We start from the raw sequence: 24,230 nt of genomic DNA, 5'->3' as shown, positions 1-24,230 counted from the left end.
CAGCTAAAATCCAAACTGAATCACCCATATTTCTTGAACGTATTCAGGGTGATATTTGTGGGCCAATTCATCCACCATGTGGACCATTTCGATACTTTATGGTATTGATCGATGCCTCTAGCAGATGGTCACATGTATGCTTATTGTCAACTCGAAATGTGGTATTTGCAAGATTGATGGCTCAAATAATAAAATTGTGAAATCAATTTCTCGATTATACAATCAATAAAATAAGACTTGATAATGCTGGAGAATTTACATCCCAGACTTTCAATGATTATTGTATGTCAATGGGAATCACTGTTGAACATCTTGTAGCTCATGTTCATACGCAGAATGGATTAGCTGAATCATTGATTAAACGTCTACAACTGATTGCTAGACCAATGATTATGAAAACAAAACTCCCTATTTCTATATGGGGACATGCAATTTTACATGCTGCGGCATTAATTCGCATCAGACCAAGTGCATATCATAAATTCTCTCCATTGCAACTTGCATTTGGTAAAGAACCAAATATCTCTCATCTAAGAATTTTTGGATGTATGGTGTATGTGCCTATTGCACCACCTCAACGATCAAAAATGGATCCTCAAAGAAAAATCGGTATTTATATCGGTTATGATAATTCATCAATCATTCGATATCTTGAGCCTCAGACAGGCGATGTGTTTACAGCACGCTTTGCTGATTGTCATTTTAATGAAGAAATATTCCCAGTGTTAGGGGGAGAAAAGAAACACATCAAAAAATAAATCACATGGTATGTACCATCATTGTTACATTTGGATCCAAGGACCAAACAATGTGAAAAAGATGTACAGCAAATTGCACATTTGCAAAGAATAGCAAATCAAATGCCAGATGCATTTGCAGACACAAAAGGGGTGACAAAATCATATATACATGCTGTAAATGCCCCAGCTCGAATTGAAATTCCAAAGAAACAGATTGAAGACACTCATGATGTCATTAAACGCCTGAAGCGTGGAGGGCCAGTCGGTTCCAAGGATAAAAATCCTCGGAAAAGAAAAGGCATAGAGAAGCACGATGATCATAAAATAGAAAATGGTGTTCCAGAAGAAACACCTGATGATGAAAATGTTCTGTCAGAACCACAAACTGACGAGAATCGTGAAATCTCTATCAATTATATTAATACTGGAAAAATATGGAACCGAAAAGACATAGAAGATATTGATGAGATATTTTCTTATAATGTGGCTTGTGACATCATAAATGAAAATGAGGATCATGAACCAAAATCTTTTGGTGAATGTAAAACTCGTCATGATTGGGCCATATGGAAAGATGTCATCCAGGTTGAATTGGATTCGCTGAATAAACGTAATGTTTTTGGACCTATAGTCCTCACACCTGAAAGTGTAAAACCTGTTGGATACAAATGAGTTTTTATTCGAAAGCGAAATGAGAAAAATGAAATAGTAAGATATAAAGCTAGACTTGTTGCACAAGGTTTTTCTCAAAGGCCTGAAATTGATTATGAAGAAACGTATTCTCCTGTTATGGATGCAATTACGTTTCGATATTTGATTAGTTTGGCAGTGTCTGAAAATTTGGAAATGTGTCTGATGGATGTTGTTACGGCTTACTTATACGGATCACTTGATAGTGATATATACATGAAGATCCCTGAAGGATTTAAGATGTCTGAGGCACAAAGTTCAAAACCCAGAGAATTTTATTTTGTAAAATTGCAAAGATCATTATATGGGTTGAAGCAATCCGGCCGAATGTGGTATAATCGGCTAAGTGAGCACTTGATGAAAAAAGGATATGTAAATGATCCAATATGCCCTTGTGTTTTCATCAAGAAAACAACATCCGGATGTGTAATTATTGCTGTATATGTTGATGATTTAAACATCATTGGAACGAATAAAGAAATTCAAGAGGTTATGATGTACTTGAAGGAAGAATTTGAAATGAAGGATCTTGAAATAACTAAGTACTGTCTGGGTTTGCAAATCGAACAAAAAGAATTTGGAATTTTTGTTCACCAGGAAAATTATACAGAAAAGATCTTTAAACGTTTTAATATGGATAAATCAAATCCATTAAGTACTCCAATAGTTGTAAGATCATTAAACATAGAAAAGGATCCATTCCGTCCATGTGAGGATGATGAAGTTATTCTTGGTCCAGAAGTACCATATCTAAGTGTCATTGGTGCCCTTATGTATCTTGCAAATTGCACTAGACCTGATATATCTTTTGCTGTAAATTTATTGGCAAGATTCAGTTCATATCCAACAAAGAGGCACTGTAACAGAATTAAACATATATTCCGTTATCTACGAGGAACGACAGATTTGGGACTTTTGTACTCAAAAGACACCAATCAAAGTATCATTGGTTATGCTGATGCTGGATATTTATCTGATCCACATAAGGCACGTTCCCAAACCGGATATGTATTTACTCATGGAGGCGCCGCAATTTCTTGGCGTTCACAGAAACAAACACTCGTAACAACTTCATCAAATCACGCCGAGATTATTGCATTACATGAAGCAAGTCGTGAGTGTGTGTGGTTAAAATCAATGACATAATATATCCAAACTTCTTGTGGATTATCAGTAGACAAGAAGCCTGTGACGTTGTATGAAGACAATGCTGCATGTATTTCTCAAATGAAAGAAGGATACATCAAAAGTGACAGAACCAAACATACCCCCCCAAAGTTCTTTACCTACACTCAAGAGCTTGAGAAGAATAAAGATATTGATATCTGTTACATTCAATCAAGTGAGAACTCATCAGATCTCTTCACAAAGGCACTTCCCATGACGATATTCAGAAATCATATATACAACATTGGGATGCGCAATCTACGGAATATGTGAAGAATCACTCATATTAACATGAGGAGGAGTTTACGTGGCTGCACTCTTTTTTCCTTGCTATGGTTTTTATCCCACTGAGTTTTTTCTAGTAAGGTTTTTAACGAGGCAACATAAAACACGTAATATAAAGACAATCATCATATGACGATCATCATCACAAGGGGGAGTGCTAAAAATATATTATATTATATTAGAATTGTTGAAAATTGAGTTGTATTATTTTGAAAATTAGTGTGTGATGATGTAGATGATGATGATTTAATTTTTGGACTAATCTCCCATTGAGATCTATAAATAGGTCTCTCCATTTGTGTAGAAAAACACAATTTGAGAAAATAAATTTAAAATGTGAAGTTTAAAAATATTTTGAGTTTTTAAGTTTTATAAATTTTACTCTTCACAACATATAATAATTTAAAAGAAAACAAAACAAAAGGGGGTGAGTCAAAAAACCAAGAGCCACATGTTGACTGAGCAGCGCGTGCAGGAATAAATTGGCCACCTCGTGGGAAATATTATCCTCGTACTCGTACGTCCATCCACGTGTAAAATGTGGATCTGAATTCAAAAACTTTCAGTGGCATTTTCCCATTACTTGTCTCTTTGTCACTAACCTCACTCTATGGCGGAAATGAATTACTTCTCAGCTTTCTCACAATTTTTTAGAAGTATTTATGTGTCATATATTGGAGATGTTCCGATGTTATGTTTTCGAATAGTAGGTCTATCGATTTTAACTGAAAAAATAGGTCTTTAATGCTAACGTATACGGGTACGAGTTTCTTAATTTTATTTTAATGCTAACGTATACAGGTACGGGTTTCCTAATTTTATTTGGGATGTGCAGTGTGCTAGACTTCATTCATAATATTTTTTTATCATAAAAATTTTTGTGAGACGATCTCACGGATCAATTTCGTAAGACGGATCCTTAACAGCTTGATTCATCCATGAAAAAAATAGTATTTTTATGTCAAAATTATTATTTTTTATTATAAATATTAATTGGATTGATCTGTGTCACGGACTCACGGATATTCGTCTTATAAGAGACCTACTTTTTTTTATTTGAATTGATCGAATTATGAACTATATCGATATTCTTATATAAAATCTTATAGGACGTTCCGGGCGTCAATCATTATCGGATAATGTAACGTGTCTATGACAACACGTACATATTTATCATTAATTACGCATGCTTTTATTATGTGGGTCGTACAGTTATCATTACTAATAAGGAAAAATGAAATTGTATTTTGTGTTGGAGGAGGACAAATTCGTATTTTTAAGCCTAACAACAAAAAGAAAATTTCTGTAAAGGGATATTGTTTTCTGTAAAGGGATTGTTTCATAGTTACTACCGACTTTTATCACCCAAAATTAAAATATTTGGTCAAAATACATAATATTAAATAGCTCATTTAGTTGAAATTGAGACTTACATTAATTCTCAAATCAACCATGCAAGTCGATAAATAAAAATAATAAATTGGTGATAATACCTCTAGGCTCCGAATCCAAGTACACATGCAACATGCACAATCTTGCTAGCTATCAAAAACAAAAAATCTTGCTAGCTATCATATCGATTATTAATGTATACTTGTTATATGTCTATGTTATATAATATTGTTTGATCATATATATTATTGTAGGACAAAAAAGTTTATGCAAGTATCATATATAATGAATAATAATTGAATATTAGCCCAAAATTGAATCAAAAAATTTCAAATGAGTAGTGCTCCTCCTACATAAAACCATGAAAATACTATATATATAAAGAAAGTTATAAATTGGATTACAAATTACATCTAAAATTATAAAATTATTCCTACACTTAATTTGAAAGAAATATTTTAAAAATATATGTAAAATAGTTTTGTAATTTTAATTAATGGAATTTGAAACCATGTAAGCCTCGTTATACATATAGCATGATCCATAAAACTTTCCCCAGTTGCCCGTTTACCGAGTTCGTTGAAAATTTCATAATTCCCAGAATTCCTTTTGGCTATAAATTATGATTATTACTACTCGTGGGCCAGAACTCCGAAATCCCCTCCATTCCATGCACTCTCGCCGCCGTGAAGTAGGCGGTAGAGGAGGAGGAGGCGGCGGCGTAGTCTGCAAAAGGGAAATTGAGCTTGGCTCTAAGGCCGCGGAACTGGATCGCCTTCCTATCGTAAGCTTTGGCTGCATCCTCCGCCGTATCAAATGTCCCGAGCCAGACACGCTTCGCCTGCACGGGGTCTCTTATCTCCGCCGCCCATTTCCCCCACGGCCGCTGCCTCACCCCTCTGTACCTATTCTTCTTCCTCTTCCTCTTCCCCGCCGGCTTGTCGGAACCGTTACAGCTCTCCGCCTCCATGAAAAGATTGCACCCCAGACACCCATCGATCCTGCAGACCCCACAAGTCTCCCCGTCGTCGGAAACAGACAAAGAAACCCCGGAAGATGTCGTGGCGGCGGCGCCTCCTCCTTCAAAATGCCACGATAAATCAGTGAGCTGATCGTGTTCGGCGGCGCCGCCAACGCCTGCTACGACATTCTTCAAAGCAGTCACCATGATGGAAGCTTCCTCCTCCCTGCTCAACCGCGCCACCACCGCCGTCGTGGGAAGGCCGCCGTTCATTTGACTGCTCACTTCACCTCGAACTCTCGTATGAACAGAGCTGACTATTTTAGTATTGTTTTTAAGGATATTATGTTTACACTCACTCGTATATATAACACAACCTCGTACACTGCGTTTACACGGGGAAAAATAAAAATAAAAAATTGAGCTGCCACGTGGAAACGGCACGTGGCAGTTGGCTGTGAAGTGGCGGGTGTGGTTGATGTCATCTGTGGCGGGCCCGGCCTGTTTGACGCGGGAGCTTTGACGGGCGAGTGGAGTCTAGAAGGAGAGAATATGACGTCATCTGATCCCAGCACAAAATTACCCATTTTGAATGGGCTGCTGGAGCTGGGCTGGAATTCTTCGCCCAATAGAGGGTGGCCCGAAATTGCCATCTCACTTGTTAAGTTGTTAGTTAGGAGTTAGGAACCTGGACCACCGTGGTTTTCTTGATAATGTGACAAATGTTGATGTCCGTACACTTTCAGATTTCCGTATTTTCTGTGCGTGAGAGTATGCGGTCACTCGGAATTAAGACAAAAAACTACAGAAGGTATCAAATGGAATATAACTTCAAAAAACAAAATTATATTAAAACGTAATACGTTTTCATTAGTCGAATTTGTCAAACACAATTGACTCGTCAAACAGTTTAATAGGAATTTTTGTATAGTGTATTATATGCTTATTGATGATGGTTTGTAAAACCAGGGCTCGGGCTATCAGGGTAGTGTTGTGGGCCTGACGTGGTGACCGGGCTAATGGAAGTAATATATGAGTTGCCATTCCTTAATCAAGATGATCTGCACACCAAGGAAGGGAATAAAAAGCACGTTAGTGGGGCGCCGGAGGAGTTTTTGGCGGGGCCACTCCGATGCTTAAGTTAGACTTAGAAATAGAGTGCGCTTTTTAGAGAAATGAGTATAGTGCTTTGGAAGTTTAGGTGAACATACCTCTACAAATATCTGTGACCAGGTATTTAAAGGTCTTGGAGTGAGAGTGTCACTCCGCAATTCCAGGGTAGTGGCCACGATCTGGATCGTGGGTGTGGTAATTGCCCATGTTTGCCTGTCACGTACGATGAACCCGAAAAGCTCGGGTTGATGATAATCGTGGGGATCATGCCCCTAAAACACGGGCTTTATATAAGTCCTGCAGACCTGGTTTTCCGGGCTCCTGAGGCTACTGGACTGCCTTAATACGGCCCTACCACTCCGGGGCATTCGTGGCCCTGCCCTCCTGGCTTACCGGGGCATCACTACTCATCCCAAAAATAGTCGGGCTAGAGTCTTACTCGCTGTCCTGACTTACAGTTCCGCCACCCTTGCTTTAATACAACCCTGTAATCCCTGACTCTTTATGTCCATGCTCCCCGGGGCATACGTGGCTCTGCTCCCCTGTCTTGCCGGGGCATCACTACTCATCCCAAAAATAGTCGGGCTAGAGTCTTACTCGCTGTCCTGACTTACAGTCCTGCCCCTGGCTGTTCAAAGCCTTGCTACCTCGGCCTTCTGGGGGTATCATCCAGTAATGTTCAAAAATTCTAGGGCTGACGTTAACCCTAGAATTTTGAAAAGACGGGCAGGTGTCAGAGGACGTTACCTGTCCTTTCGACTGCCCGCGTCATCATTACGCTGCCCGGTTCAACTTCCCAAGATCACCCTTACCCTTCGATCATCTTTTCATCTACGGCCAGCATTAAAGCTCTTCGCCTATAAAAACAAGGCCCCTTTCTTCACTTTTTCTTTACTTTCCCTATTCACGTATTCCCTCCCTGCTTCTAAGCTTCTCCGGCTCCGGCGACTCCGCGTAGCAAGCTTGCTTTCTTCTGTAAGTTTTCTGTCTATCTTACCTTAAAGTTTCCTTGTCCTTTGAACATGTCAAATTCCACATCTTCAACTTCTGGTGGCCACGTTCGTGGCTCCTCTGATATAGAATCGAGGCCTTACGCCACGATTCTCCCCCTCCTGTCACCTCCCATGTCCAATCCACAGTAGCTCCCTCCTCATCTCGTCCGAAGAAGGCTAAAATTGGGCCTTCTAAGGACAAGGATAAGGCTAAAATATCCGACTCTGGGCCTCTCCTTCCTTTGCCCAAACCAAACCCCGAAGGTCCCTGGTTCTCCCACTTTACCAGTACCCTCCGCCCAGAATCCATAGAGGAACTTAGGCTTATGGGTAACATTCCTCCTGCGTACTCTATTCTCATTCCGGGGCCCCTAGGCCGGGCTGACCAGCCGCCCGAGGGGTTCTATACCTTCTTCAGGGAACAGCTCAGGAATGGGCTTCGTTTCCCTATTCATCCCTTTTATTACAAAATTGCTTCTTTTTACAAGGTTCCCTTGAACCAATTTCATCCCAATTCCTTCCGCATGATGGCTGCCACTTACGTTCTTTTCAAAGCGAACAACTTAGCCATCACCCCTCTCATCTTTCACTACTATTATGCCTGCCGTTTCACGGAGATGGCTTTCTCTTTGAATGCCAGGCAAAATGCCTGGTTTCTAGATGATACCCCGTCCTCGTGGAAGGGATGGAAAGAAAGATTCTTTTATATTCAACTCCCTGGTGCCCGAACCAGACCTACCCAATTCTTGACGGCCCTTTCTCTTCAACCCGAGCTCCCTAAAAATTATAAGTTGGAGGAACCCTACCTCCGAACCCAAGAGCTAGTGGAAAACCAGAAGTTTCCTTCAGCCCCTCTCCTGGAGGAAAAAAGTTTGAATGATTACGGGCTGGGTGCCCGGGTAACTGATCCGGTTGATCGGATTATTGATGAATATGATGAGTCGGCCCCAGTCCCTGGTATGCTTTACTGTTACCATGTATTTGCTTCTCTTACATGCTGTTTCTAATGTACCGATTTTTATCATTTTTGCGCAGCATCCCCAGCCCCGCCTAAGAAGAAAAAATCTCGACTGATGAAGCAGGCCTTTGCTCAGAAACGGGCAGCCGAGAAGGCAGCTGCCCGGGAAAAGGAAGAAGCCAGGGCTGCAGAGGCAGCTAAAAAGACCCGAGCCCTTCAACTAGCGGAGGAACGCAGGGCTCAACAAGCCCTAGGTGAGGAGGCTACCACTGCAGTTGTCACCCCCGAGGTCGCCGCTCCTTCACCTTCTGCCGTACCCCTGCCAGTTCCATCTGTGGAGGCAGGGTGGACGAATGAGCAGGCTCCTTCTGCTGCCGGTCCCTCCTCTCCTTTGACGCGGAAGAGGAAAGCCGTAGAGGAGCCGAAAATGGTCATACTTAGTGACCCAGAAGAGGTGGCTCCTTCCTCTCCCTCTTTCCCTCCGTTAGCCCCCTTTTACCAGGCTGCCCAGGGATCTAGTCCCTTCGGTGCTAGGGAAAATATATTCCAAGCCGGGGCCTCTGGCCGGGGAGTGCGGATGCTGAAGGACCTCTTGACTTCTGCGGAGCAGCTCCACCTCTATAACCTAAACCCAAACGTGAAGTATTTCGAGGGCACCCACCGGGTTATATCCGTAAGTTTACTGCTCCGAGTCTCAAACGTGTTCTATTTTCTATTTCTAATACCTCTGCTTTCAGGGACTGCATATGCTGGTGGACAGCTATGAAGACGCGACCAAATTTGGTCGGATTGAGACTGATCGGGCACACGTAGAGGCTGAGAAGTCTCGGGCTGCCGCGGAGTTGATCAAAAAACTAGAACAAGACTTGATGATGGCACAACAAAGTCATGATCAATTGGCGTCTAGTCTCCGTTCAGCCCTGGAGGCGGCCGAGCAAAGTCTGCACGCTGCTCAGCTAGACTGTGCCCGCTCTAAAGCTGATCTAGGGCAGGCTCGAGATGCTCTAGCCACCACTATGGATGAGTTGAGGGTGGCTGAAAACCGAGCTGCAACGGCTCAAGATGAAGCGGCCAGTGCGAGGGATAAAGCGGAGAAAGCAGTGTCAGCTCTAGAAACTCGCCTGAAGTCAGAGGAAGAGCTCAAATCAACTTTCCTATCTTCTGCTGAGTTTCAAGAGGCAGTGGTGGATAGATCATACACCTTTTTCCAGGTCGGATTTTACAAATGCTGAGATCAATTCGAGGAAGCTGGCCTATGGTCTTCTGACAAGAGAGATTTTCCCGACTTGGATAAGACCATCGACTCCCTCCCCGCCACCCAAGGAGCTGAAAATGCGAAGGCTGCCCCGAGTCAGACAACTGCAGATGCCGGTCCCTCTAATAACCCCGCACTTTGAAATATTATTTGTAATTGGGCCGTAGGAGCCCCTCCTCTCATAATCTGTTGTCAATGTAACTCCTCTGTTCTTGTTATCCATTATTTAATGCCTGAGATATATAAATAAAAGAGTAGGTAATACCAAGGGCTTATATATGCCTTGGGCTTATGATGGGTGCCGGGGCCTGGAACCTCCCGGGCTTATATAATGCCAAGGACTTATATATGCCTTGGGATTATGATGGATGCCGGGGCCTGGAACCTCCCGGGCTTATATAATGCCAAGGGCTTATATATGCCTTGGGCTTATGATGGGTGCCGGGGCCTGGAACCTCCCGGGCATATATAATGCGAAGGGCTTATATATGCCTTGGGCTTATGATGGGTGCCGGGGCCTGGAACCTCCCGGGCTTATATAATGTCAAGGGCTTATATATGCCTTGGGCTTATGATGGGTTCCGGAGCCTGGAACCTCCCGGGCTTATATAATGCCAAGGGCTTATATATGCCTTGGGCTTATGATGGGTGCCGGGGCCTGGAACCTCCCGGGCTTATATAATGCCAAGGGCTTATATATGCCTTGGGCTTATGATGGGTGCCGGGGCCTGGAACCTCCCGGGCTTATATAATGGAAATCCTTCTTTCATGATAAAACTCCTTCATTAATAAAACATTGAATACAAATCATTACACAAAATACTTCTTCAAATGTAAAGCATTCCATGGTCGCTTGAAGGGGCGTCCCTGGCTATCTTGTAGGTACCAAGTATTAGCACCGACTTTTCTGATAAGCTTATATGGTCCCTCCCATCGGGCATCTAGCTTCCCTACTTCCCCTGCTGGATTAACTCTTTTCAACACAAATTCTCCTTCTTGAAATTCCCGAGGCCTGACCTTCTGATTATAGGCTCTCATCACCCGAGCTCTGTAGGCCTCCATTCTACGAGCCGCCTTCTCTCTTCGTTCGTCAATGAGATCCAATTCTTGTGCCCGGGCTCCTTCATCTGTGTCCTCATATGCTTTAATCTGAGCTGAAGGCTGTCTGATCTCTACTGGCAAAATAGCTTCCGACCCATATACCAGGCTAAAAGGTGATTCTTGTGTTGCAGTGTGTGGGGTGGTGCGGTAGGCCCATAATACACTCGGGATCTCTTCAACCCAATCTTTCCCCATTCCATGCAATCGCGCCTGTAAAGATCGAACAATAGTACGATTGGTTACCTCTGTTTGGCCATTACTTTGAGGATAGGCGACCGAGGTGAAAACCTGCTTAATGCCCATCTCGGCACACCAGTCTGCCAATTTTTGCCCCTGAAATTGCCTGCCATTATCCGAGACTAGCTTTCTCGGTAGCCCAAATCGACATACTATGCTTTTACATAAAAACTTCATCACCTCGGCCTCTGTTATTTTCGCAAAAGGCTCTGCCTCCACCCACTTGGAAAAATAATCAACAGCTACCAACAAGAACTTTTTCTGTGCCCGGGCTAGTGGAAAAGGTCCCACTATGTCCAGACCCCATTGATCAAAGGGGCAGGATGCCCATATCGGATTCAAGTTGCTTGCCGAGCTATGCTGTATATTTCCGAACCTCTGACATCCTTCACAAGATCGGGAAATCTTGGATGCGTCTGCCTGCATAGTGGGCCATCAGTATCCTGACAGCAACACCCTTCGGACCAGACTCATAGACCCTTCATGGTTTCCACAACATCCCTCGTGCACTTCCCGCAAGACATATTCGGTTTCTCCTTCCCCCAAACATTTGAGCAAAGGGCCCTGGTAGGAATGCCTATACAGGCTTCCTCCCAAGATAGCAAACCTGTCTGCCTGTCTTCGTATGATCCGGGCTCATCCTTTGTCCTTCGGGAGGTTCCCCTGAGTTAGGTACTTGACAATCGGGGCCTTTCATGTGTTTACTTGGAGGACCGGCTCCCAGGCTTCTATGGCAGCCACCGTTTCCCTTTGCATAAGGGATTCCCTACTATCACCTTCCCCCACGGCCGCTCTTTTAGCCAAGGCGTCTGCTTCCATATTTTCTTCCCGGGGTATCTGCTCTATACTCCAAGTGTTGAAACTGGCCCTGAGCTCTTCAATCATCTTACAATATTTTATCAATTTCTCCTCCCGAGTACAGAAGGTTTTGTTTACTTTTTGAACAACCAACTGAGAGTCAGAATAAATAATGATATGACTTACCCCGACATCCCGGGCTCGTTGCATCCCAGCTATCACAGCCTCGTATTCAGCTTCGTTGTTGGAGGCCTGGAAGTCTAGCTTCACGGCTATCTCAATCTTCTCTTGGGTAGGTGAGATCAGGATGATCCCCACACCACTGCCTCCAACACCACTTGCTCCATCTACAAAAACCCTCCATACTTCCTCTTGGCCAAAAACGGCCACCTCTGTCAAAAAATCAGATAAATCCTGGGCTTTGATGGCCTTACGTGGCTGGTACTAAATATCATATTCTCCTAATTCCACCGACCATTTCACGAGTCTCCCCGAGGCATCTGGATGAGTCATAATGCGCCCCAGGAGGCTATTAGTAAGAACAGTTACCGGGTGAGACAAGAAATAAGGTCTCAATTTCCGGGCCGTTATTACTAGAGGCAAGGCCATCTTCTCAATCTCCGTATATCTAACTTCCGCCCCCTTCAAAGCATGGCTGACGTAGTACATAGGCCTCTGATCTCCCTTTTCCTCTTTTATCAAGACAGTGCTGACCGCCTTTTCTGTAGTGGATAGATATATCCACAATCGTTCCCCTGGTTTCGGCTTAACCAAGATAGGCAAGCTAACCAGATGCTACTTCAACTCCTGAAAGGCCTGCTCGCATTGCTCAGTCCAGCCAAACCTCTGGGATTTACGCAATACTTGGAAAAAATGATAGCTGCGATGAGCTGATCAAGCTATAAACCGAGCCAGGGCTGTAATCCGACCGGTTAATCGCTGTACCTCCTTAATAGATGTTGGTGAAGGCATTTCCCGCAACAGCTTTACTTTTTTAGGGTTGACTTCTATCCCCCGTTCAGTGACCATGAACCCCAGAAACTTGCCACTTTTCACCCCAAACATACACTTGGCCGGGTTCAATTTGATCCCATATTGCCGAACTGTCGCAAAGGTTTCCTCCAAGTCGGGTAAGAAACTATCCCGGGTCCTGGACTTCACCAATATATCATCCACATATACCTCCACATTTCGACCCACCTGTTCCCGGAACACTCTGTCCATCATCCGCTGATACGTAGCTCCTGCATTTTTCAAACCAAATGGCATCACTACGTAGCAGAAAGTACCTCCCGAGGTGACAAAGCTGACTTTGTCTTGATCTTCCAGGGCTAAAGGAATTTTATGATAGCCCTGGTATGCATCCATGAAGCTCAGCAACTCACACCCGGATGTGGAGTCCACCAACTGGTCAATTCGGGGCAAAGGGTAGCAATCTTTGGGACAGGCTTTATTTAAATTCCGGAAATCCACACACATTCTCCACTTCCCCGTAGCCTTTGGTACTAGCACTACGTTGGACAACCAAGTAGGAAATTGTATTTCCTTGATGTGCCCGGCCCGCAGTAGCTCTTGAACCTGCTCCGCTATCACCTTATCCTTCTCGGCCCCAAAATGCCTCTTCTTTTGTAAGACAGGTCGGGAAACCGGGCTGATGTTTAGTTTGTGTTCTGCCACCCGAGATGAAACTCCCACCAAATCACCCTGAGCCCAGGCAAACACATCCTTATTCTGAATGAGGCAGCCTCTCAATGCTTCAATCAACCATGCGTCTAAATCCCGAGCTATTTTAACAGACTTCCCTGTTTGCCCGGGCTCTATCTCTACCTCTTCATACTCACTTTTAGATTCCTCCACAGAACAGACTTCTCTTCCCCCCAAGGCTCCTTCCTTTCCATTCTGTTTTGCCCTTTTGTAGTCTATCTTCACTGTCTCGGTATAGCATTTTCGAGAGGAAGGCTGATCTCCTCGAACTTCTCCGACCTTATCTCCCACTGGGAATTTGATCTTTTGATGGTAAGCTGAGGCTACGGCTTTGAAAGAGTTCATAGCCGGCCTACCCAAGATGACATTATAGAAAGAAGGTGCTTCCACTAATGTGAATCTTGTCATGACCGTCCCCTTCTCATCTCCTGATCCCAAGGTGATAGGCAGCAACATTTCCCCTTGGGGTTGGACAGTGTGCCCGGCAAAACCATACAAGGCGGTTTTTACCGGGCTCAACTCATACCCCTGCAAATCCATCTGCTCGAATGCTTCCTGAAAAAGGACATTCACTGAGCTTCCCGAGTCAACGAACACCCTTCGAACATCATAATTGGCGATCCGAGCTTGTATAAGCAAGGCGTCATTATGGGGTAAGTTTACTCCCTCCAGGTCTTGGGGTCCAAATGTGATGATTGGCCCCGCACCCTGCCTTCCTTCCTCCACTCCTAAACTTTCCCTCCGACTCCAGGCCTTCCTAGCCCGGTTGGAATATCCATCCGTAGATTCTCCCGATATCATGTTAATGATACCTTTGGCTGGCCCGTCCCCAGATGTTTTGTCTTTTTTTGCATGATCCATTTCTTGTTTCCCTTTTTCCCGAGAGCTGGTGGCATCCTGGGGAGGAATCGACGTCTGTGACCCCCGAAACCAAGGCACGCTTCGAGGCTTTTTTGGGACCGGCCTACCATCTCTAACATAAGGCAGTTGGTGTCTTTGCTGCAGAGTTCGGCACTCACTGGTGTCATGAGTGCACTCTTGATGAAGTGCACAGTACTTCCAGAGTTTCTCCTTAGAAACAGGGGCCTGCGTGTCCACCCTTTCTTCACACATATGGACAGCCTTATCTCGGGTCCCTCGATACGGAGCATACCGGGACAATCGCCCCATTGGATCATGGTTCTCTCTACTTCTTCCTTGTTCCCGGCCTCCCTCCCGCCGGGCCACCTCCTTTTTCTGCCTCTGAGCTTCCTCCATGTTAATGTATTTTTCAGCCCGAGCCAGCAAATCTTCGAAGGTCCAGGGTGCTTTTTTCACTAGTGATTTGAAAAATTCCCCTTCCCGAAGACCTTGAGTAAAAGCCGTGATCTTGGTCTCCTGGGCACAAGTCGGGACCTCCAAAGCAATTTTGTTAAACCTTTTGATATAGGTTCGTAAAGACTCCTCTCCTGACTGCTTTGCTTCAAAAAGGCTATAGGCAGTTTTCCTATACCTCTTGCTACTGCCGAAGTGCTGCAAAAATACTTGCTTGAATTCTGCAAATGATTGAACACTCTGGGGCTCCAACTTCTCAAACCATCTTTGGGCAGAATCCACCAAAGTGTTTAGGAAGACTTTGCATTTGATCTTATCTCCATAGCAATGTAACATGGCTACATTTTCAAATCGAGCCAGGTGCTACTCTGGGTCTGTGCTCCCATCGTATTCCCGGATTTTAGCCGACTTGTAATTCAGTGGCAAGGGTTCCTCTATCACCTCCTGTGAAAAAGGGCAACCCGGAATTTTGATAGGGCAAGCCATTTGGGAACCCCCCTCCTCCAACTTCTGTACCTTCCTCCTGAGCTCATGCAACTCATTTGCCATGGACGGCTGTATTGAGTGCATCCAAGAGCTTTCTTCTTCTTCTCCTTCTTGAACCTGGGCAGTAGGGTTTGGATTACCCTGATTCCCTTCTTCCTCCACTGTTATGTCCTTTGATTGCTGCTTTGCAGCTATCAATGACTTCCGTACCACATCTTGGACAAATTATTCTAACTGCTCCAAGGGAATGGTAATATTCCGTCCTGGCTGATGGTCTCCAGGTAATGTTTGATCATGAGAAGCCATATCTACGTCTATAGAACAAGCTTTCCCACAGACAGCGCCAATGATGATGGTTTGTAAAACCAGGGCCCGGGCTATCAGGGTAGTGTTGTGGGCCTGACGTGGTGACCGAGCTAATGGAAGTAATATATGAGTTGCCCTTCCTTAATCAAGATGATCTGCACACCAAGGAAGGGAATAAAAAGCACGTTAGTGGGGCGCCGGAGGAGTTTCCGGCGGGGCCACTCCGATGCTTAAGTTAGACTTAGAAATAGAGTGTGATTTTTAGAGAAATGAGTATAGTGCTTTGGAAGTTTAGGTGAACATACCTCTACAAATATCTGTGACCAGGTATTTAAAGGCCTTGGAGTGAGAGTGTCACTCCGCAATTCCAGGGTAGTGGCCACGATCTGGATCGTGGGTGTGGTAGTTGCCCATGTTTGCCTGTCACGTACGATGAACCCGAAAAGCTCGGGTTGATGATAATCGTGGGGATCATGCCCCTAAAACACGGGCTTTATATAAGTCTTGCAGACCTGGTTTTCCGGGCTCCTGAGGCTACTGGGCTGCCTTAATACGGCCCTACCACTCCGGGGCATTCGTGGCTCTGCCCTCCTGGCTTACCGGGGCATCACTTATGCTGATTTAAGTAAAAGTTATTAGATTTATGAAAAATATTATTTTTTATGTCCAAAATAATTTTCCCTGCAAAAATATCATTTTTGTTAATTGACTTATGAAAAAATAATATGTAATATATGTTGGCTTAAGTGAAAAATATTGTATTCATGAATAGTAAGTTTTCATATCCATCATTTTTTTTTAATTATGTTATGAATAAATAGTGTGCAATATATGCTTATATGCTGATTTGAATTTATATGTACATGTAATATGTACCTAGGCAAATATTCAACCTAATAACTCCACAAAACAACCCGTAAAAAGTGGCCAAAAAAAGCAAGATGGCCTCTTAATTACAAATCATTTACACATCTCAACAATTCAGACTAATACAAACCAAGGATAGGAAACAAATTTCCATTCCCTACATAGATATATATCATCTACACTTCCTCTATACATCAAACGAATGAATTAACGTGGCATCATTATCTTACCATAAGATCGAAAACACGGCCGCAATCTCTTAACATGTAAATTGACATTAAAAACCTTGGAAATGGCTTGAGTTCACGGCGTGACAATTTTTCCCGTTTCAGTTGTCTATCAGAAGCAAAGCCTCAGCCCGTGAGAATCGGATGAGAAAAAGGTGGTCTAAAACAGCCTGAGTCATCTGTTTTATCGTTTATGGAATTTCTTGTGTGTCACAATCTGAAAGAACCAAAAGATGGATCAGAAACATATCTAACAAAAATCAATTGATGAAAGGAAATAATCTCCAGAAATTTTGTGATCATAACTTAAACGACCTGCTACTGCTGTCCTCAATCTCTTCGACTGAGACTTGTTTTTGGGATTGTATGAATTGTCTTGATCCACAAAATTTTGCCCCATACCCTCTGCAGGAAAAAAGGATCATTGGAATAATTTAATGACCAAAATGGTATAGGGACACTTGCCAACTGAAATTTGTTTGCACTTCTATTATTCGCAGACATTAGCGATTCTGAAAAACCAGAAACATGTTACAAAACTAACGGCAAAACTTACCTGCTAGGATAGATTGATTACATATATATGCTTACCTGACTTTCACATGTCAGTGCTCATGAAAAACATTTAAAACACGCAAAGGTCACATAAGAAAATTGCAAAATGATGACATGATAAAAATATTTTTGGTTTAGAAAATCATTTTTGCAACTGAGGAAGACAGAAGAGAAAAAAGACTGTCAATCACCATGAATTTCAGTATTTTCATACGATGAAACGTCATGTAAATTGCAAAGAACCTCGTCTTTTGAATTTGATTCTTCAACTTTCAGGTTTTATATTCTTTTTCTCTACTTTCTGGTAAAACATACTCTGCACACGCAACCATCATCCTTCCTTTTTATCTTGACTTTTATTATTTCGCTTCAGGTTATACAAACTAAAATCCAATCAATTGAACCATTTTCTAAAATAGGATCAAAGCTAATCCTCAAATCCTCTCTAATTAGCTACGCGGACTGGCAAAACAAAATCAATCGAGTCAACTGGTAACCCAGCTTAGTGCAGCTTTATTGAATTAAAAAACCATCTTCCTTCCAATTATGAATTGGCTACACTAACAAACCAAACAAATATTAAATTTTTCTTGCATGTTTATTTCATCACAAGAAACAAGCTGAGAGTATTATATTTACTCTTTCTTGGGAAATGCCTATGGCAATCATAAAGACTTGTAACATGACGATCATACTCATTTCTTCATGTGCATTGCACTAGAAACAATATGAATGTTAAACTTCATACTTGTTCAGACTTAAAGCTCAACTGCATACATCAGAGATGCCAGATATTTTGAACTTAAAATTTGAGAAGTGCAGCAAACTTTCTGAAAAATGTATCATCCATGAGATAGCTATATTATAATTAATAATATATGAAAGTCATTAAGGAGCAATGGAGAAGAAGCTACACTAAAATTTTGGTTAGGATTTGCTGGCATGCATATTTCATGGCATCAACAACTCATAAGCAAGAAAATGGGTGTTCAGTTTCTTTGAATCTGAGTGTATAATGCTATATACTTCCACTTGGCGCAGGAAACGCCATTGGACATTCATACCAAAAGAAAAAAAGAAAAAGAAAAAGAAAAAGAAAAAGAAAAAGAAAAAGAAAAAGAAAAAGAAAAAGAAAAAGAAAAAGAAAAAAAGCCTCAGCACCCTCGTATAAGAAAATTCTAGTACCAGCAATTTGAATCTACAGCTTCCTTACCAAAAATAAGGGAAAAAAAAAAAAACTAGTTATCAGTATCACCAAAAGATTGAGTTGGAATCACCTTTCATTAAGTGAAATGTATCAGCCTTGTCCGATTTACAGGCAGAAAATTGTTTTGAACATGTTGCCAACTGAGGAGAGACCATCACTTTTCCATTTTTGTGTTTCTTCGTACAGTGAAGCTTTAGGAATTGATGCATATCAGCTGATATTGGCTGGCAATACCTTTGGAAGTGTTTGAAATTGTCTACGCAGGGACTCGAGAGAGAATTATGAGTATCAGAAGAAACATGGGAAAAAGACTTGTCTCTTTCATTACTAATCCTTGGACAATAACCATGCCTTGAAACAGTAAACTGGGAAAGGAAAATAAAACAAAAAAGTTAATGTGGTCATGTATGCAGTTTGTTTGAAAACGTAAATTGAGATCTTCAATGTGTTTAACCTGCTCAGCAAAAGTTTGGACATTGGCTGGTCGCTTTTGGCAAATATTTGTGTCTATTTGGCTCTTCTCAGAGTTCTGCACAATCAAATCCATTGAACGATGCAAATGTTTTACAAATGACACTTCCAAATGAGTAAGATATAAACTGTGCTTCTCGTTTGTCCACGGAGTGCAGTCATCCTGTGAAGAATCATGGAGAAAACCAGTAAAAATACTAACTTTAAGATTTTTAGGCTCCATGGAAATAATCCTTTCATTTTAATATGCTAGGAAGTCTGATACATGAAACTAATGTATGACTAAAAGTTAAAACACATACAGCTAATTAACTAGGTTGATGTCCAGGGTTTACTTTCATCTCTTTTACGTCTACCATGGCTTCATGAAAGCCTATGAGCATTAAAACTCCAAAACGAATTTTGAAGCCCCTTTTGCCCGAAACTCTAATCAAATAATTGAGCTACAGCTAGCAAAATAGAGGACAGTATTTTAAACGAGGGGTTGGATGTTATCCAAACCAGATGCAACCTAAAAATTTGCATTATGCCCAGTTAACATTTGCAAAAAAATGTATCAATAGCTAATGTAATACACAATGAAAATGAGACCACGCAACTAAGAAGGGCCAGTATCATCATTTTGACATTCAAGTGAATCTACTTAAATTCTATAAACAATTATCGACCTTCCTCTTTAAAGCTCCTGCTTCGTTTTACATCTGAGCCAATTTTCCTTATAGCAATTTAACCATCTTAAGAACAGGTTACAACTTACATTTGACGAACGCGTGTGTTCAAATGTGACAGTTCCAGTTAAAGGGATCGAAACAAAATTTTTCCCACTCCATAAGGCATAATTTAAGAGACAAAAGGTATTGAAAAAAACTAATAAATCTAAATCAAAACCTCAACATGAAAATTATCCGTTTGAAGAGCTGCTTTTCCTTTCATATAAGGCAACAAAAAATCACTTTTATCTGAAGTCGAGCCAGCCAAAATGAGCGCATGACATCAAAAACCGAAGCCTAATACAACCACATAAAAAAATAAAATAAAAAAGGACCAAGGAAGCAAAAGTGAGAAAAATAAAAATAAAAACCAGTCACAGGAATCTCAAAAGCAATTCCAATCAACCAAGCAAGAAGCGTGCATAAAATTCTTAAAAGATCAGACGAAAACTAGAGTCTAGAGGTCAAAAGGACGAAACAAAAAATATATACACAACAAAGAGTCACAAAACATAAAACTAATAGGAAAATTACCGTCACTGCATTCGCCGTGCGACGTAAAATATCTTTCCCATTCGCAGCAAAAGTGTCCAAGTTCGACCGAGATAACTCATGAACGCAACCAAAATCCCCCGCCGGCGGCGGCGGCGGCATCTTCGGCTGACAATTTCCTTCCATGAAGTCGAAATGGCGATTACAGGAATCAAACCGGATAAATCTGAAGAAAATGTATGGAGCAATTAGGCAAAAAAAACCCTTCGCAGCAGAGATTAAGGAAGGAGACCCCACATTAAGGCGCTTTTCACACGTGTCAGTTAAAGCTAGAATCTGACACGTCAGGCGGCGCTGATGTCAACCAGATATTTTTGTAGCCCGAAGCCCAGCTCGGGCCAAAAAGATAAGCCCGTGGGCCATGATGGCAAGTGTGTGTGTGTGTATCCATTCTGTAGACCTGTACCAAAAATTAAGGTTTTGTATTTTTTTTTACGGTTAAATTAATGTTTTGTATATTATATAATACTATCAACTAATGCGTGCTAAATAATTTATTTTTATAATAAAATTATATTTTAATTAAAATTTTCAATTAAAATAATTATATTATATAATAAATACAAAATTTGAGGTGAAAAGAAAAGAAGTAATTAAATTAAAAAGAAAAAAATAAATCATAATGGAGGGAAAAATTTGAAATAGTGGAGGGAATGGTTTTTTTTTTTTAATTTTTATTTTATTGGTATACTATACCAAGAGACCATAAGGTCTTCTTACTTAATATGTAGGTATGTAGGTATAGATAATATGTAATGATAACAAAAAAATTAAAAATAAATTGAAAATAGTGCGTTTACATATATTCATACGAAATTGATGGAGAACATTAGATTTAAAAATAATTTTATTTGCATGAAAATTATTTTAAAAAATAAAGCCTTTTAGAAGGATATTATTTTAAAAAAAATTCAATTGAATACAGTTTTTTTTTTTTTTTCAGATTAATTGGTCGGTGTTGTTTTTTTTACTAAAATCATAAATGCATTTGTTCAAGTTCAAAATGATATTTGGGGTGAAGAATTTAATGCGATAAAATAATTATATTTTATTGAATATGAAATCAGAGAAATTTCACCTTCTCCTTCAGATAATACTTAAGTTGAATATGTAAATATCTTTATATATCTATTATAAAATTTCACACTTCTTATGACATTGTTTTAAGAGTAAGATCTTATTTTCAATAACAAAAGCACCAGTTGAATATAAGATGGATAATTATCTTTATATCTATTGAAAAAAGTGTGAACTCCGGATTGATAAATATATTTAAATACACTTTTATAACATTGTTTTAAGAGTATGATCTCATTTTCAATGAAATGAATGCTTAAGGGGAAAAAAATTGTGCTTAGATTTTAGTCCCGTAACATTGTTTTTTTTATTAAAAAAATTGATTTTCAATCATAGTTTGTCAAAATACTGAGTTGACGTCGTACAAATAATAAATTTTTTAATATCAATACATAATTTATTTTTAATGTCACATCAATATTTTCTTATACCACATCAATTAGCAGTTTAGTACACATCATTTTGCAGCTCAGTGTGTGATCCACCCAGTTCACAATCCATCATTAGCAATATGATCTTTGAGATCCCCACACTATTCCCATGGCCAATTACATCAGGTGAAAGCCTCTAGCCATATCATGTTGGAGTTTTGCATTACTACGTGTAATTATCTCATTTGTCAATAAATAATATAAAATGAGAAGCTCAAGAATATTGAATTATTGAATTTTTAATTTCAAATCGCAACATATGACTATTTATGTGTAGTTATAGTCTCATAGTCATGGATATAGATATATGTAGTATAGTGTAGTTATAGTCTCATAGTCATGGATATAGATATATGTAGTATATGTCAGATGTGGTTTGATCCCGTGATATCTCATCAATCTCATATTGAGACGATATCTCGAGTTCAAACTAAAGTAAAACAATAATTCATACCTAAACAAACAAAAATACATGTGCTGCGTCTAATTATTATTATTCTGTTTTGAAATAAATGACAAATGATTCGCCATGTTTGGGCCCTCCCTTGTTTGATTTGATTCGTAATTAAAGTATAAGCAAAATATCTAGAGAACGAGATATTTTAGTGACAACTACTAATACAGCTAAGATAACACTATTTTTCCACTTAATTTTATTGTTTCCATGTTTAATTGTGTGTCTATTCATAAGGTCAAATGGATGTGGTATTCTGGATAATTCGACCGGCCCCACGCGTTGAATAATTTCCCAAGTTTATGTTTAATTTATTTTTATATTTTAACGTTTATAATAAACTAGGAAAAATATCTACGAATTTGAATCGATGAAATAAACGATCGTTTGATTTTCTTACGAATATTTTTTTAAGAAGTGTGTGTCACAAGATTTTTATAATGCATATTATTTGACTATTTTGTTTGCAAGCTAGTGTATTAATTGAAAATTTTACTTAATGAACATTGAATATCAAGACGAACAGAAATAATGGTGGGCGGGTTCCTTTTATGAATTTTGTACTTAGTTTCATGCTACACGAAAATATATATATATATATATATATATATATATATATATATATAATATAATAATAAATAATTTAATTACATAAGAATTTACTTACCATTATGTGACAATATGTCATCTATATTAAGCTCTATTTGGATAGATATTGTTGGACTTTTTAGGATAATTGGGCTTTCATTATGTGAATGAAAATTGGTTAAGCTATTGGGCTTTCATTATGTGAATGAAATTTTGGACAAGCAATTGGGCTTGCTATGTGGATGTGTAAGTGGGAAAAAAGTGAGTGTCCCACATTGGAAAAAGAACTTGGCATGGGTGTGCTTATATTGTGTTACACTTTGTAAAGGTGTAATAATTATTGGTCAAAAGGCTCTCTCTCGCGCGCGCTTGCGCAAAAGGGGGGTACAAATCAAGGGCCCAATTTGCATTGAAACAGGCTTGACTTGAGTGTGCAAGCGTACGAGCGCGACCTGGGTATGTCGAATGTCGGACCGATCAAGGCAAAATTTCCTACCAAGTGTTGGCCACCTTTTGCTATTTTATTTTTCGATTTTGACCTTCCACATGCCCTGAGAAGCTTCTGGATGAGACCCTTCAGCTGGATGTCCGTTGGTGCTTCAGCTGTCAGACTATTGGTGCTTCATCTTCCAGCCTTTGGCCTTCCATCTGCCCAGCCCGATGCCTATATATAGAGGCAAACTCTAGTCCTTCAAAAGCAATCTCACAAGCAAACAAATCTCATGAAATCCTCTCAGTTGCACTCTGCTTTCGCTGTTCCTCGGATCAGCTGCGTTCTGCTTTCGCTGTAGCTCTGTTCTTCTTCTTCTGTTTCGTCGTGATACTGTTCAGGTACATTCTCGGTTTGCCATTGTAGTTCCTTTGTGCTAGGTTTCTACAAGGTTTTCCCGTTGTATCCTGGGAGACAGACGTCCGTGTAATCCTCAAAGCACACACAGGAGGGGACGAATCTGTTTTAAGGAAACTGTACTAGTTACAGGCCTCGGTTTGCTTAACTGTTTCCTTACTCATTCTGTTTATACTTTACAGTAATTACATGCTCAATATACTACTGAATTGTTATACGATCTTACTTCGTTCTTAGTATATTGTTTCTGTTATATTCGCGTTTTGAGTTTACATATTTTGGATAACAAACTTAAAACAGATTTTTTGTACTCACTACGTGAATTGTTTCAGTAATAGCTTCTGCTTCAAGTGAGACTACTCTGGTTGCCCCTATTGTCACGGTTCCAAACCGTGTCGTTCCTCCTGTTGCCCCACGTGGTACTGCCGTTCCTGTTCATAACAGTCACGAAGAAAAGCCAGAGAAGTTCACTGGTGCAGACTTCAAGAGGTGGCAGCAGAAAATGCTCTTCTACTTGACGACGCTGAACCTCGCCAGATTCCTCTCGCTAGATGCTCCTAGGCTCAAGGAGGGTGAGGGAGATGTTGAATCCGTCAGTGCTTTGGAGGCATGAAATCATTTTGATTTCCTATGCCGAAATTACGTACTGAACGGATTGGCAGATTCGCTCTACAATGTGTACTGCAAAAAGAAAACGGCCAAAGAGCTATGGGAATCCCTTGACAAAAAGTACAAAACCGAGGAT

General features: G+C 40.7%; 3 protein-coding genes across 3 annotated transcripts; all 3 read right to left on the bottom strand.

The window, feature by feature from the left end:
• Positions 1–4,630: 4,630 nt before the first annotated feature.
• On the bottom strand, positions 4,631–5,577 carry LOC140892342 (ethylene-responsive transcription factor ERF109-like). The gene has a single exon (XM_073301194.1). The coding sequence runs from the start codon at positions 5,506–5,508 to the stop codon at positions 4,888–4,890; it is 621 nt and encodes a 206-aa protein (XP_073157295.1). The 5' UTR covers positions 5,509–5,577; the 3' UTR covers positions 4,631–4,887.
• Positions 5,578–12,583: 7,006 nt separating this feature from the next.
• Positions 12,584–15,043, bottom strand: LOC140888566 (uncharacterized). Its single transcript, XM_073296256.1, has one exon. The coding sequence runs from the start codon at positions 15,041–15,043 to the stop codon at positions 12,584–12,586; it is 2,460 nt and encodes an 819-aa protein (XP_073152357.1).
• Positions 15,044–16,389: 1,346 nt separating this feature from the next.
• On the bottom strand, positions 16,390–20,336 carry LOC140892488 (cold-regulated protein 27-like). The gene is made up of 5 exons (XM_073301405.1): positions 20,071–20,336; positions 18,810–18,989; positions 18,426–18,720; positions 16,909–16,998; positions 16,390–16,810 (listed from the first exon to the last, which is right to left on the bottom strand). The coding sequence occupies exons 1-5, from the start codon at positions 20,212–20,214 to the stop codon at positions 16,785–16,787; spliced, it is 735 nt and encodes a 244-aa protein (XP_073157506.1). The 5' UTR covers positions 20,215–20,336; the 3' UTR covers positions 16,390–16,784.
• Between the last annotated feature and the right edge of the window lie 3,894 nt (positions 20,337–24,230).

The sequence above is a fragment of the Henckelia pumila genome, chromosome 3 (genome assembly GCF_033568475.1).
Source record: "Henckelia pumila isolate YLH828 chromosome 3, ASM3356847v2, whole genome shotgun sequence".
Classification (NCBI taxonomy): domain Eukaryota; kingdom Viridiplantae; phylum Streptophyta; class Magnoliopsida; order Lamiales; family Gesneriaceae; genus Henckelia; species Henckelia pumila.
The sequence above is the reverse complement of the archived record's forward strand: the minus strand, read 5'-3'. Positions and strand labels throughout refer to the sequence as shown.